We start from the raw sequence: 14,354 nt of genomic DNA on the forward strand, positions 1-14,354 counted from the left end.
CGGAGTACAGTTAGCCCCTAAGAACGGAGTACGGAGTACGGAGTACGAGTTAGAGATATACAAAAACGGAACACTCCGTGCTCCGTATTCTGTAAATTATACTGTAGTACTTGCTCGGGATTTGAACAGAGGTCAGATTTGGAAATTTACCACACCTGCATGTAAGCTCCCGCAGCATTCTGGATTTCGACCCTATCCCGATCTGAGATGCACTGCAGGAGATCCTTACTCGATGCACGCATCCCCCACCTGCGATCTGCAATCTGAGATTGGCTCTCAGCCATGCGCCATTGCTCGGGTTGTGGCGGTGTACTCTATGTAGTGTCTTCACCGCACTCCGTAGACTGCTGAAGCACATGAGCAGTCGCATATGGAGTAAACATCGATTTGTCAGTATGTTCTCAGCCGGGTCGTGGACGTCGGACACGTCACAACTTCTGTTCATGCTTTTCCCCCCTTCAATTTACAGCATCTGTGTTTTGTACTTACGGAGTACACAGACTGTGCCGTATTAACCCATTTCGTGAATTTGAAGGAACGTAAGCCAAGCACGAAAGACGGAGTTCAGAGCTCATAGTTTCTTTGAATGTGGGGCCCGATGCATCGGTAGTTCGTCCCAGCATCTCGTTGTCTTTGCTGGCCCGCGCGATAAGCGCCAGAAAAGTGGAAACCGAGACCCCGAGGGCAAGCAGTCAGTGCATTGTATGGGCGGATATTGTAGCCGTGCCCCCACTGAGAGGATCCATATCGGTATGTCTCACTGCGGTTCGGGTTATGGGCCATGAGGCTGATGAATATGAAAAGGGGGAAGTACACTTGTAGACTGATAGATTTTATTGTACTTTGTATCTCGGAAAGATGTACCATGGTTCCAGAATACAAGTGTTGAGGCCGATCCACTCGTCTTGCGAAAAAATCTCGATCTTTGACCCACTTGATTCTGATTCCCCTCCCATTTTAGAAATCGTTCCAACACCGCTCGGCATTCCATTCGGTATAATTGCCATGTGTGCTGTGGAAACCAGACTACCAATGACAATTGCGCTGTACTCGGGTAGTTTGTTTGATCTCTATAAAAATTGTACGTCATTCCAAACCAAAATTCGGGCCAGCGGTTCAAACAGCTCGTATATCTCGCATGTCTCAACTGGCTACGGAGTCAAGACCGAAAGATAGATTGAGCCCGATTTAGATCTGGTCGGCTCCGACCAATGCGCGTCATGATGATTCAGCGCCCAGATTGATCTCGGGGAACCGAGGTTCCGAGAGCTTCCAGCTTGAAGTTCCTGGAGATAACTCGGCTGTGATATCGGATCCAACGGGCCCGACGTTAATCTAACATGTATCAACTTCATTGAACTCCGAGAGAGCCTCCACTCATGGGCCCATATACAGTGCCCAAACAGTTACCTTTACCACCGCTATAGAAGCTTAGACTTTGACATGTCTAACCCAAGTTGACCCTCCGTACTTGAAGCGTTCCAAAGTTACCGTATCATTGGACTCGAAATCTCGATTGCAGGGATTTGAAAGTCAATCTGTACCATTGAACTCAAAAGATTTAGTTCGGTCTCGTGGAAGCCACTTTGATACAGCACAACTAGGGTGTACATAGCAATCATGCATTTGGAGCAACCCGCTTTACCAAACGATTTACGTAGTTTCTCACCTACACTTCCAATCACTCTCTAAAGAGGACCTAGCAAGCCCCAGACAGTGCTGTTCCTGCCTAATACGGTCACTCGATGGGTTTGACTAGCATATGCACAAGGATTACTCTTTGTTGAGCATGTTTGATGCACTGGGGTTATTCTTTGCTAGTGCTCTTTCCTGCATCTAAGGTCACTGGGGCATGTTAGAAAGTTCCTCTTCATTGTCTCTCTACCCCCGTTCCTGAGGCCCCATTTAGTCTGTGGTCTATTGGCAGACTCCGACCGCTTTGAGACTAGGCTACAATTTGACATTGAAAAAGATTGTTCCGACGATGATGGCACTGACTTCACATAAGGGTATGCCAAGGTACACAAGCAGAGACACCTCGCAAATGGCATCGTTCAGGGACCTTCTACCGCCAAAATGCCCCCGCAACCGAGTTGATATAGTCAATCCCATCTTTGCGCCAGGTATCAGCCTCCATCTGGCTGGTGATATTAGCATCGAATAGCAAATCCTCGGGCTTGCCATTGGAATAAGAATTCCAGGGTACATATTTGTTCACAACACCCGGGTTTGGATCAAGGTCATGAATGAAAGATGCCCACATGCTCGCCATCATGACACTGAGGTCAATGTATGACTGCGGTACACCGGCAAACGGTTTACCATAGTGGTACCCTTGCCCGGCAATGTTGTGGAACACGAACGCTACCTCCTCAAAATGAGTTGCACCCGAAAGAAGGGGTGTGTCTGCGGAGTGTACGTTGAATCGGTAGCAGTATGCCGGCGTTGATGATTCGGCCCATGCTTCGCACTGCCGGCGGCGATTGGCGTGCATCGACCAGTCACCTGAAAAAGCCGAGGTGCGGCGCCATTGATGCCCATTTGAGGGTACGCGCTCATCTCCCAGGCTCTCTGGAATACCTTGTGATGGGTCGTCGGGGTAGAGTTCTAGGATCCGCTTGGCTATGGAAGGAGGTGTTTGGAAATTCAATCCCCCGTCTGAATTGAAAAAGTTAAACTTTGAGTCAGACGCAAACGGGCCATTGTTACACACCTGTCAAATATTCGTACCATTGATCTGTTGTGTTAATCCCTCTTGGTCCGAATGCTGTCCCTTCATCTGTGTTGGTACCGGCGATAATCGGAACCTTGATAAAATCATGCCTGTCAAGCTGGATACTAGCCCAGTTCCGGATCAGGTCCCCATCGACGACTGGCCAAAAGCTGTAGTAAGAAGAGCCATCTGTGCTGTTAAGCGCAGTGTTAAGCTTCTCAAAGGGCACTTCACGAAGGCACTGCAAGGAGTCGATCACGTCGGAGCAGCCCACTTTGGAGGCCAAGTCATCGTAGTAACCTTGGAAAGAAGTGTCATTCCCAGGCCGAGCGGTAATGGATCCTCCAGACTCCATGATACCCGCTCGGAACAGCTTGTCATCCCTTCCACCATATGCTGTGAGATGAACACCCACAGACATGGCCCCGGCCGACTCTCCCCAGATGGTGACCTTTTCGGGATCCCCGCCAAAGGCAGCAATGTTCTCCTGTACCCATTGAAGGGCCAATCTTTGATCTCTTAGTCCGAGATTGGTGTTGCCACTGCCACTGACTTGACTTGAGCTGAGGAATCCCCAAGCTGCAACTCTGTAGTTCAGTGTAACAGCGATGAATGGTTTGTCTAACCACCAATTAGAATGGATCGAGAGAACATCTGGGAATCAACACCAACCAATTTTGTATGAGTTTTCAACAATCTCAGACATGTTGTAACGCTCATCGGCCCCAGAGCCTTGGTAGAAACCTCCTCCATGAATCCATACGCCAACCGGAAGCTTAGAATCGCTTTTGGCAGACGAACTTCGAATAACGTTCAGAGTAAGACAAGCTTCTGATTGGGGATACCAGATTGAGTCGGTCTAGGCCCACATTAGAATGGGAGTTTCGAGACTGAAGATGAACTCACTCCATATCCAACGCAAATGTCAGAGTACTCCTTTGCATCACGTACACCATCCCAGCTGGTATTGAGAGACTGCGGTACGGTGAACCGTAGATTCCCTACCGGTTGTTGAGCGTAGGGAATGCCGAGGAACAGGTCTTGGTCGTAAGTTGAAACATGGGACCCCGCATAAGTTCCGTTGCGTACTGTGACAGTAGGAGACTTAGCAGTAGGTACAGCGTGTACTGCTGTCAAGAACAGAAAGCTGGACGCGATTCCAAGCATGATGGCGAGCGAGACAAGTTCCTCGATGACCGATCCCCAATTGTGGCCCCGGGTCACTTCTTAACTGTATTTATAGTGCCTGATTCGCACGACCGGAGCACATCTCTGAGGATTCCGATGGCGATTTCGGCATTGGAGCTGTGGAGATATCCCCGCGGGGGTATTTCGCCGGGATTCTGCCCGGATTGTCTCGGATGGTGACATGGTAGTGTGGGGAAGTGGATTGACCCTTGTTGATCTACCCTCTTTTGGGACAGTCAGCGCGGGGATATCTAGTTTCGTCAGTCTTTCTAACAAACTTAAACGGACAATTATCTCCTTTGGTCTCAAGCCGCACAAAATCATCCGAAGATTAGCCGGTTTTTACTGCCGAGAATGTTTTGGTTATATGACTAGGACATCATCTCATGTTGACCTCAGAACCTCGGCTTTGACGTGGTATCGTCAAGATTTGTATGAAGGTCAATAGTAAATACCGTGTCACACTGGGAGAGAGCCCACAAGCATGTCCAGATGCACGGGTCGTCAAGTTACACAAGTCTTGTCTTAACCAAAGCTTAAAGTGGGAACATCGGATCTGAAGACCAGATCTAGACAGGCCGATATGTTGTACCATCCTGTGTACGACTGCAAGTCCGCAAGATTCATGAAATTAGGGTTGGGAGTGCAACGCGCCAACAGTTCAGTACTTTGAGACCGTCACGGAGTTAAAAAAAAAAAAAAAAAGTAGCGACCCTGTAGGTACCTGCACATGTATAAGAGCGAAGAGAAGGCGCCGAGAACTAGCACCTGAATGGAGACTCGAAGCTCGAGTTCAATGCAACGGCAATGTGCTGGTCATCACTCCATGGCTACCAGGGACCTGGAGCCCTTGAATCTGAAGAAACAACCGCGATAATTGCAGCCACGCAAGGTTTCCTCGCCGCACTGAGCACCAAGTCTCGTGTCGATTTTGATAAACACTGCGTGCGAGCCGGAGGGATGTCCCTTTCGCCCCCGCCTCCAACAGGCCTCCGGTTCTGCACCCTCGGTTCATTTGTTGAGCATGTTGCTTCGATCAAAGATGTCATCGACGAGCGGATATGGGACCCCGAAGTGAAGGTTCACGAAGCTGGAAACTTGGCTGCTGTATGGGCGCCATTTCGGGCGAAAATCAATGGAATCGTCGACCACGTCGGTGTTGAGCTTTTCGTTTTGCACAAAATTGATGGGAAATGGAAGGTGACTGGGCTGGCCGACTCATGCCGACTGCCGACTGTGGAGGAGATGCTCTTGGAGTAACTGCAGCTAGCCTTCAAAGTGAAAGGTTAAGATCGCGAATGCCAAATGACTGAAAAAATGAGATGCTGTGACAATGCCACTGACTGTTGTGAATATGTGCAAATTATTGAATGATCTTGCTGTATATGATCACACTGGATCTCTAAGATGTGAACGATCTAGACCTTCCTGCCCCGAAGAAGCTCCCACCCGACCGATCCATTTTTGCCCTCCTTGATTGTCATCTCCTCAACAGCCTTGACCAGGTCGTACGTGATTTCCTCAGACACAACGCTGTCCTGCTTGTAGCTAGGGTGCTTAGCCACAAACTCACGCATCCAGCGAGCTCCGGTCCATAAAGTTCCGTTGGCTCGCTTTCGGATCAGGTCAAGATAGCTGGCCAAGAAACACCTTGTCTCAACGTCTACGTTGACACTGTTGAGATATGACTCCACAAGCGGAATCAGACCCGGGAACGATCCGTCGGCACATCCATTGACGATGTCGTCGATAGTCATGAGATCGAACTCTGTTTCGACAGGTCCTAGAGGGGGAGATGGTGGTGGAGTGTTGACGGCGGATGATGTGCCTGACGAGAAGGTGCTGCCGTTGGTCGATTGCTGCGAACTCCGGGGAACTCTGCTTGCGAAGGGGTCCTTGCGGAACCAGAATTTCCGATCGTTCACTGCGTCGCGCGCGTGTGCCGTTTCCATATTCTCTGTGGTGCGTTGGATTGGAATGTAGAAGTTGAGATCGAAACTTAGAATAGCACGGGTGACCAGCACGATGAAAATGCTGAAAGCCGCATTCTCGAAATCGGTAATTTGGATTTCCATAGAGCGGAATTCGACCCTCCAGCCAATGTCGTCCTTGTCAGGGGGAGGCGGCTTGAAACGCATGTGCTGCCAATTAGTAGATTGTAAATTCTCGAAGTGGTCACTCTTGTTGAGATCTAGCTCCTCAAGGTCTTCAGAGAAGATCACCAATGGGTCACGGATGAACAAGTGTGCAAAATGAGTGGCTAGTAATTCGTCCATACCCCCGTCCATGAGGCGCTTCTTGATGTCCTCGTCGACGACTAGGTCGGGATCAAAGTACTCTTTTCGGAGACGAGGATCTTGAGAGAGGTAGGTCGAGTTGGAGGCGTACCGAGACTTAGGGATTCTCCACCGGTCATTCTCGAGTGGCTGCGATAAGTTAGCTCGATGGATCAGGCACTAAGATCTGCGAGAGAACTCACAGCTTCGCCCAGCTCTTCCCGGGTTCTATCATCCACTGCATTTCCAATTTGGTTCCATCGCACATCCGTGTCCACCAAGAAACCCTTGTATATGGGTGTAGCGGCGGTGAGGGCCAGAAGTATGGGACCCAGAGGACTCAACTGATCGTAAAGCTTCCTGCCCTCCGTCATGTTCTTTGCTTGGAATGTGATTTGGAGACAACAACTGCCCATTCCAAACGCCATGGCGTCCATGTAAACATGGTCGTCCTTGGCTGCGCCGTTACGGACATCATCATCTTCAGGCCAGTTGTGGAGGTCATAGTTCACAGTAGGATCCTTGAAGGGCTTTGGAGTGTTTGTGTCGTGGAAGACAGGAACATTCAATTCAACTTTCCGTCCTCTCCTTGATCGAATGTTGGCTGCCAATGTGGGGAATCGGATGTGGGGGTTGGCAATCTCATCAGGAACGAACTGAGAACGAAGAGCGGGTCCAGATGGAGGGTAATATGGCTGTATGTAGTCGTCTTTGGTTCCCAAGCGAGGGAAGGTCGTCAAGGTAATGGGAACTTCATTGGGAGCCATGTGGGCTTTCGCCACTTCACGTCTGGGTGACTGTTAATATGCTTTGGTAGAGTACTCGCGCGTTGTCCAAGGGTACTCACCTCCACTTCATATTAGACTCCACCTTCAATAGATCTTTGAACCCGATTCCCCACGGCTCTCCTGGAGTCGCCTCAAGCATGAATCTGCCGAATTCGGGGTGGAAGTGAGGTGGTTCCTCTCCGTCGCTGCTAGCGGTCAGACATGCTAGTAATTCTTCCAGTCCACTTCAACTCACTGGCCTGCATGCTTATTCCCCTCTCCAGATCCGGATTTCCACAATGCTTCGTCTCGCGCTAGTGATTTTAAGATGTCGGCCTGAGCTAGAGATAGGCGAGATTTCTTTGCCGCATCGTCTAGAGCAACCACGAGGTATTCCACCTATAGTATAGCAACATGTGAGCGGGAAGTGAGAGATGTTGTGGGAGCGAAGGGCGCATACCTCGTCGCCCCAAAGCAACGCATCGCGTTCTTTGCCACGAGCTCTGCGCCAATTGGCAAGTAATTGCTGAAGGCGTCGCGAGTCAGCACTTCTGATACACCAGAGGCCTTGAGACAAAGATCAGATCCGATTGTATACCTCGATACCCCACTCGCGCACCTGGCTCGCCTTCTTCTTGGCGTCTGGCCATTCCAACGCCGTCCCAAGGGCTCTATATATCGAAGTTAGACTTGCGCAAGCGATGTTTGCGAGGATGACATACAGGAGTCCCATTGTGGTGAGATCGAAAGGTTGCAACCAAGGAGTCTTTGCGAAGCTCTGATATGGGGTCAAAAGTCTGGATGAGCCCCCACTGAGGATGCAAGATGTCAAATACTGAAGTCCCCAATTCTGATCAAGAGGATGGAGCCCTGCGCATAGTCCGAGTCCGCTTCTGATCGATTCTTTGTAGTTCTGAGCTCACATGAGGAGGGGTTTTTTGGTCCCCGGCCTTTTTGCGGCGGGACCGGCGATAAGAGCGGCACCGGACCGCGATATTGAATTATTAATCAGAGTGGGACAAGGGATTACCAATCATTGCATTGGGATTTACGATGTAGGATATATAGATTTAGAAGACTTTTGAAATTGGTTATGAAAGGTGTTGTCTAATGATTCTACTGAATCTTGAAGTATAGAGAAGTCAAGAAAGAGGATGGCAACATGAGGTCCTGCACTTGCGTCTTCGGGGGACCATACGGAGTACCGTTATGGATGTCTTATGATAGGCCCGGGCGCATAGGACCCAAAGTACCAACAAGGTACACAAATAAAAAAGCCCATACCTAACGACTCAAGACGTGATATGTACCTAGTTTATAGAGATCCACTGGCGGGCATGGGCCAATAGAGATCGTGTTCCAAGAGTGCGGTGGAATGTATCATCACCCTACACTATACTCCGTACTTGTATGTCAATGTTTGCCTGTGTTCTATTCAACACCCTTTGAGTTGAGAGAAATTGCATTGGATCCGGTGCTATATCACAGCAGGCATCTAAGACATTTGTCTACACACGCTGGGCTCGTGCAATAAACACCGTCTTTGAAAAGGATCGTTCATCGGTGTTGAACGTAAGAGGTTCGGGTAGCACCTTGTACTCAAAGCCAGTGAGTCCGGCATCTTCAAATAGCCTTTGCATGTCCACTTGGGAGAAGCCGTGCGTTTTGATGGTGTGGGCTGCTTCGGCAAAGTTATGCTCGTGTTCCTCGTGTCCGTGACCATGAGAATCGGAATGCGCCACGAGATCGATGATATAAAACACACCACCCTGATTCAAGCGCCCTGCAAGTCTCTTGAGAGCAAAATCAGGGTGCTCAAAATGGTGAAGCGCCATGCTTACTGTCACCACATCCAGATTGGTGCAGGCAGATTCAACATCTTGAACCGGGGCATCCTCCGATAGTAGATCTGCTTTGTAGCCAACTACCTTGTCTGCAAGCCCCAGAGAGCTAGCGTTGCGGTTGAACTCTGCAACCATATTATCGGATACGTCGATTCCAACAATTTGTGTGACGAAAGGGGCCAAACTCTATACGGTTTTTCTTTGGTCAGTTTGGGCTGATTTTCAAGGTACGGAGTAGCACATACCATAGATACAACCCCAGGACCACACGCATATTCAAGCATTTTAATCTCCTTGCCACTCCCAGATTTTGTATCGGTCCACCGATCGCTGATCCAGCTACGATGCTGTAAGGTCTGTGATGCCAGCATCCTTGAGGCATCGGCAAAGCGGCCCTTGTAAGAAGCGGCCAGCTTACTGTTAGGTAGGACTGTCAGTACATCAGGGGATATCTTCCATTCTTGCGCAACTTACTCAAAGTATTTGCGATTTGCTTCGGTGAACTCTGACATGGTAAAAGCTACAAGAAGTCTTGACAGTGAATTCTTGTTGTTTGATCGATGATCAGAGAGAGAAAACGACGACAATATCAACCTTGAGTGAGAAAGTTGAGTGAGAAATGAGAATCAAGTTTTCCGGCTTTTCAGTGTTGAAGAAAGAAGAAAGAAAAAAACGTGTTGGTATCAAACCTTTGGTGATTATATAGTGAGATGGTGGTCTCGGAGACATCCAGCCAGGCTAGCCCCCGCCACTCGAAATGTCTCCGGTGCCAATGAACGAACGCCAACCTTAGGAAAGGCTAGGCATATGTACATCTCTGAGCCTCTAGAGCATGTTGCTTCCAAGGTTCGCTTCCATGAATGGCGATGAAGTCCAAGGTTGCTTCCTGCTAGAATGACTCCGAGAGCGTACTTGGCATCCATTTTCAATCTAAATGCAAGAAATATTCATAAAGACTGCCCAGGTAATAAACAGCCATATAAGCAGATCTATGGTACCTATTAGATGGTGTGGGTATCTGGTCGGAAGAGATCAAACTGCCAAGGTACTTCCAAGGTTCCTATGGTCCCTCCCAGGAGATTGAAAGCATAACTACCTACTTTGGACCAATAGTGAAATACATATCAAAACGTGAGGCATACATTGTACCTTACTGTGATAGCTATACAATAATTATGCTGACGACTAGTAGAATCTTGCACTTGCCTAGTAAGCATTTTACCATCGTTTACCATCATTACTGCATATCTTGAATTTATCTCCCATGGGATATTTTTTATCCACATATCAAATAGGCTGGCTAAACAAGGCAGTTCATTGCATGACTAGTGAGTACATCGAAGCTGGAAAGACAATGAGCTCACTCCGTCGTACATTAGGGGGTAGATCTATCTAGCTCAGAAGCCATCCACGGGTCCAAATTGTTACGCAATATCTACTTCGGCAAGAAACATAGTGTGGCGTATCTCCGTTTGCAATAAGTAGGCAAAAAAAGACTGGAAATAGGTTCTTCGTCCGGGAAAACAAAGCTCAAAATGAACTATACGGTCCACACACACAGTGTATGCGATCCATTGCAATGCCAATGAAGATTTCGCTGCAGTGTACGCTACACGCGCGTGGCATTTAGTGTTGATCTATCAATTCCCGTCAAACAAGTGGTGTGTTAGACGTGAGGGAATCAACTGGTCGGGTTCCACTTGAAAGAGTCCCAACGCCAAAAGGCAATCCATAAGCAGTTTCGGTGTATCTCTTATTTACATTTCCTGCCACTCCTTCAGCAGCACCGATCGCAAGTTTCGAGAATTTGACAATTTAGTTGCTCCGAGCCCCATCCTTGGCAGCACGCAGCTCGTCCATCTTAGCCACACGCTTCTTGAATTCGACGTACTGGCATTTCTCGTACGAGTGTCGTTCGTCCTGTGCGTAAGCGAGGCAATCGAGTTAGCCAGTGATTCTTTCAATAGGTTCCCAACGGCAATTCAATCAAAACGGTTTCTACCGCAGCTTCCAAAACGAGGGATTCCATACCTCACACTTCCAAGGAAGGTAGTACTCTGCTTGCCGGCATCGGTTCAACGGGATCAGCAAGTGTGCGCATGAGTCTCTGTACTGCATAGGAAGGCGAGCTTCGGACATCTCTTGGCGAGTTGCTGGAATTTGGTTAGTCTCCTGGCTGGGCTTTTGATTGCTGATCAATGGCTTCGGTTTCATACCGGAGTTCTCCGAGAGGCCCACGGCGCTCTTGACCGACTCAATGACAGTCATTTTGGTGAATTTTGAGGGGCGGAGAGACAAGGAGCGGGGGAAAAGAGGCGGGCGCGACGTTGACCATTACCGATCGTGAGGTTCCTGCAATGACCGATATCAGTCACATGACCTGAAACCGCACACGTGATCACAACCACCGAAATGGGACTAGTGTACTTTTTCCACTTTACGCGTCTGCAGCGCGTATCCTGAGGCTACTCAAGCTCCACCGATTCCAAGTCTTTGCATTCGTGCTTCGCATTCTTACTGCATCAAATGCGTTGATTCTGAACTATTTCAGTAAAGTCTTTGGGTCCTCAAGGGGTGACTTCTCGCGTGACAACGTGCGCCCTATCATAATCCCTCGGCAACCTGCTCAATCGCGGCGGTCACGGACACGCACATCATGGCCGGGATGGAGAATATCTACTCTGCCACCTACAGTAGCGTGAGTCTACGACGATTGAATATGCTGAGCTCCCCCGCTTGGAAATATTTCTCGCACATTTCAGACCTCATGGTAACTGACATTCGTCTCAGCATCCGGTTTACGAGCTCAAAATCGACGGCGATAGTGTGATGAGACGACGAGAAGACGACTGGGTGAACGCAACACACATTCTCAAAGCAGCGGGGTTTGATAAACCTGCGCGAACTCGGATTCTCGAACGCGAAGTTCAAAGGGGCGTACACGAGAAAGTTCAAGGTGGTTATGGCAAATACCAAGGTAATTCTTGCAACCATTTTTGAAATGTCCAAGTTCGAAACAGGTCGCTGATTTGTGGTGTTCTATAGGAACATGGATCCCCCTTCCGGAGGGTCGGTTACTTGCCGAGCGCAATAACATCCTCCCAAAACTAATTGGAATCTTTGATTACGTCGCCGGAGGCCGCAGTCCACCGCCAGCGCCAAAGCATACTTCGGCTGCGTCCAAGCCCCGAGCCCCAAGAAAATCCGCCGCTGCCAACCGTGCCGCCGCCGCCGTCGCAGCAGCGGCGGCCGCGGAGAGTCTCAAGGTTGTCCAACCTCCACGCAGTATGGGGCCTCCAACAATTCCCCAAGATCATTATGATATGAACGGAGGATTTGACGACAACGAATCCATTGGACACAATACGATCGACTCATCGTCAATGGTCGCCGACGAAGATATGCTCCAGATGTCGCACGGTGGCCGGAAGCGAAAGCGTGGAGTGGACGAGACAACTGCTATGTCAATTGCTGAGCAGGAACACATAATTTATGGCGACCAACTTCTCGACTACTTCATGACCGTGGGAGATGCTCCAGAGGCAACACGGATATCACCACCTGTTCCTCCTGCCCAATTCCAAGTCGATCGAGCCATTGATGAGTCCGGCAACACCGCGCTTCATTGGGCTTGTGCAATGGGTGATCTGGGTATCGTTCACAGCCTCATCAGCAAAGGAGCCAATGTCAAAGCTCTGTCAGAGCATGAGGAGACTCCGCTTGTTCGCGCCGTTCTGTTCACCAACAATTACGAAAAGAGAACGTTTCCGACACTACTGGACATGCTCTTAGATACCGTCTCTTTTCGAGATTGGTTCGGTGCCACAATCTTCCATCATATCGCAGAAAATACTCGAAGCAAGGGAAAGTGGAAAAGCTCGCGGTATTATTGCGAAATTCTCCTCGATAAATTATGCAAGACCTGCTCCCAAGATGAAGTAGCCATCTTGCTGTCATGCCAAGACCAGAATGGAGATACTGCCGCTCTTGTTGCGGCTCGAAACGGTGCATTCCGTTTAGTCAATATCCTGCTTGTTCATTGCCACCGAGCCGGTGATCTTGTGAACAGCAAAGGCGAAACCGCTGCTGGCATCTTACAGCGTTCCCACCACCCGGATCATGAAATCCCGCCACCTCCATCTTCAGTCACTATGGCTAACGAGAACATGGATGTTGATGTCGGTGGCCTTGGGGCTGCGAGTCAACACTCCGTTGCTCCGGTTCCCGATGCGCCTGCAACAACGGAGCTTCTTACGAAGATCGGCACGATTATGGCTGAAGCAAACAAGAAACTTGCCGTAACTTACGGTAATTCTAAGGACAACCAACAAGATTCCACCGATGTCGCCAACCCGGAAGCACTCCACGAGCAACTTGAGTCAGATCGCCAAAAGATCAAGAATCAACTTTCTATCTTGGTGGCCAAGGATGCGGAGCATGAACGAACTGGTGACCAACTCAGCAGGTATGAGAAATTACGTGCCAGCTACGAGTCACTGCTTGAGCAGGTTCAATACAGTCGCTTGGCGCAACAGCTCGCAGTCACCGAGACACCCAAGCCCACACCTGCTTCCCTCGAGCAAGACCAGTTGATTGCACGGTACCAACTTGCACGGGAGCTTACTTCTGCACAAAAGATACGCCACAAAGCCGTCAAAGACCTGGCTCAACAAACCGCTGACGCGGGTGTGAGCACCAAGTTCGATGTGCATCGTAAGCTAGTGGCTTTGGCAACCGGACTCAAGGAAGAGGACCTAGATCCTATGGCTGCTGAGCTGGCCGAAACCCTGGAGTTTGACCGAATGAATGGAAAGGGCACCACGCCTGAACTTGGTCATCGCCAGCTACCATCCCAGAACGATGCGGCTACCCTCCCTGGACCTAGTGTGCCCGTGGATGTCTAAGTCTTCTGGGGTTGCACCTGTTTGATTAGTTCTAACGACTCATTGACTTTTTCTCTCCTCTGGCATTGTGTACGCCAGCAGATACCCCACATGTCTATTATTGCCGCATTCATTTCATTTTCTTTTTTTTCCCCTACTTTCCTTTCTTCGTGTATTCTCATATCTTCTTGGCGCTCTTGTCTCCCGTGTTTTCCTGCTCTGTGCACAGTACAATTGAAAGCAACGGCTACCTGTGGCTTGGGTGGCTTCACACGGTTTGTCGAACGTTAGCCTAGGCCTGTACGGAGTACAGAATATCGAGTCTTGCATATATGGCTTGTTCCGGTCGGAGATTTGGTATGTGAGATTGACACGCACAGAATATTGTGTAATAATTCATACAGTAGTCACACCGGTCATGTAGTGACTTCCAGTTCATATGGAGTCAGCACTTTGGATGTTCTTGGCCCATCGTAGATCATAATCACGCTAGTGTCAGTGTAGACCCTCAGCGGCCATCATAATTCGACACGGACCGCGATCGGGCTGAACGGTTCCATGGTCTGTGCGATCCTGAATGGGTACAGACAAAATACTATTTGGATACTGAATAAGACAAAACAAGAATGAACAATTCAGCTTTCCTCTATTTGAGTAATGATCTAGGATCCAGGCAAGTCCGG

At 49.2% G+C, this 14,354-nt stretch overlaps 6 protein-coding genes across 6 annotated transcripts; 2 read left to right on the forward strand and 4 right to left on the reverse strand.

Annotated features, from left to right (window-relative positions):
- Nucleotides 1–2,065: 2,065 nt before the first annotated feature.
- Nucleotides 2,066–3,880, reverse strand: N7506_000608 (Carboxylesterase type B; the record flags this gene model as incomplete). Its single annotated transcript, XM_056949904.1, has 4 exons — nucleotides 2,066–2,658; nucleotides 2,714–3,334; nucleotides 3,386–3,572; nucleotides 3,620–3,880. 4 exons carry the CDS (start codon nucleotides 3,878–3,880, stop codon nucleotides 2,066–2,068), a joined length of 1,662 nt encoding a protein of 553 aa, XP_056815819.1.
- An 828-nt stretch (nucleotides 3,881–4,708) lies between these two features.
- Nucleotides 4,709–5,161, forward strand: N7506_000609 (uncharacterized protein; the record flags this gene model as incomplete). Its single annotated transcript, XM_056949905.1, has 1 exon — nucleotides 4,709–5,161. The coding sequence occupies one exon, from the start codon at nucleotides 4,709–4,711 to the stop codon at nucleotides 5,159–5,161; it is 453 nt and encodes a 150-aa protein (XP_056815820.1).
- A 158-nt stretch (nucleotides 5,162–5,319) lies between these two features.
- N7506_000610 (glutamate--cysteine ligase) lies at nucleotides 5,320–7,677 on the reverse strand (the record flags this gene model as incomplete). Its single annotated transcript, XM_056949906.1, has 7 exons — nucleotides 5,320–6,327; nucleotides 6,381–6,966; nucleotides 7,025–7,150; nucleotides 7,201–7,343; nucleotides 7,405–7,470; nucleotides 7,543–7,615; nucleotides 7,667–7,677. 7 exons carry the CDS (start codon nucleotides 7,675–7,677, stop codon nucleotides 5,320–5,322), a joined length of 2,013 nt encoding a protein of 670 aa, XP_056815821.1.
- Nucleotides 7,678–8,452: 775 nt separating this feature from the next.
- On the reverse strand, nucleotides 8,453–9,300 carry N7506_000611 (class I SAM-dependent methyltransferase; the record flags this gene model as incomplete). The annotated part of the gene is made up of 3 exons (XM_056949907.1): nucleotides 8,453–8,974; nucleotides 9,034–9,205; nucleotides 9,263–9,300. The coding sequence occupies 3 exons, from the start codon at nucleotides 9,298–9,300 to the stop codon at nucleotides 8,453–8,455; spliced, it is 732 nt and encodes a 243-aa protein (XP_056815822.1).
- A 1,303-nt stretch (nucleotides 9,301–10,603) lies between these two features.
- On the reverse strand, nucleotides 10,604–11,056 carry N7506_000612 (NADH dehydrogenase [ubiquinone] 1 beta subcomplex subunit 7; the record flags this gene model as incomplete). Its single annotated transcript, XM_056949908.1, has 3 exons — nucleotides 10,604–10,708; nucleotides 10,820–10,941; nucleotides 11,005–11,056. The coding sequence occupies 3 exons, from the start codon at nucleotides 11,054–11,056 to the stop codon at nucleotides 10,604–10,606; spliced, it is 279 nt and encodes a 92-aa protein (XP_056815823.1).
- Nucleotides 11,057–11,444: 388 nt separating this feature from the next.
- N7506_000613 (putative APSES transcription factor) lies at nucleotides 11,445–13,692 on the forward strand (the record flags this gene model as incomplete). Its single annotated transcript, XM_056949909.1, has 3 exons — nucleotides 11,445–11,486; nucleotides 11,579–11,765; nucleotides 11,834–13,692. 3 exons carry the CDS (start codon nucleotides 11,445–11,447, stop codon nucleotides 13,690–13,692), a joined length of 2,088 nt encoding a protein of 695 aa, XP_056815824.1.
- Between the last annotated feature and the right edge of the window lie 662 nt (nucleotides 13,693–14,354).

This window comes from Penicillium brevicompactum (genome assembly GCF_028827555.1).
Source record: "Penicillium brevicompactum strain IBT 35665 chromosome Unknown utg000001l_segment0_segment0, whole genome shotgun sequence".
Taxonomy (NCBI): Eukaryota; Fungi; Ascomycota; class Eurotiomycetes; order Eurotiales; family Aspergillaceae; genus Penicillium; species Penicillium brevicompactum.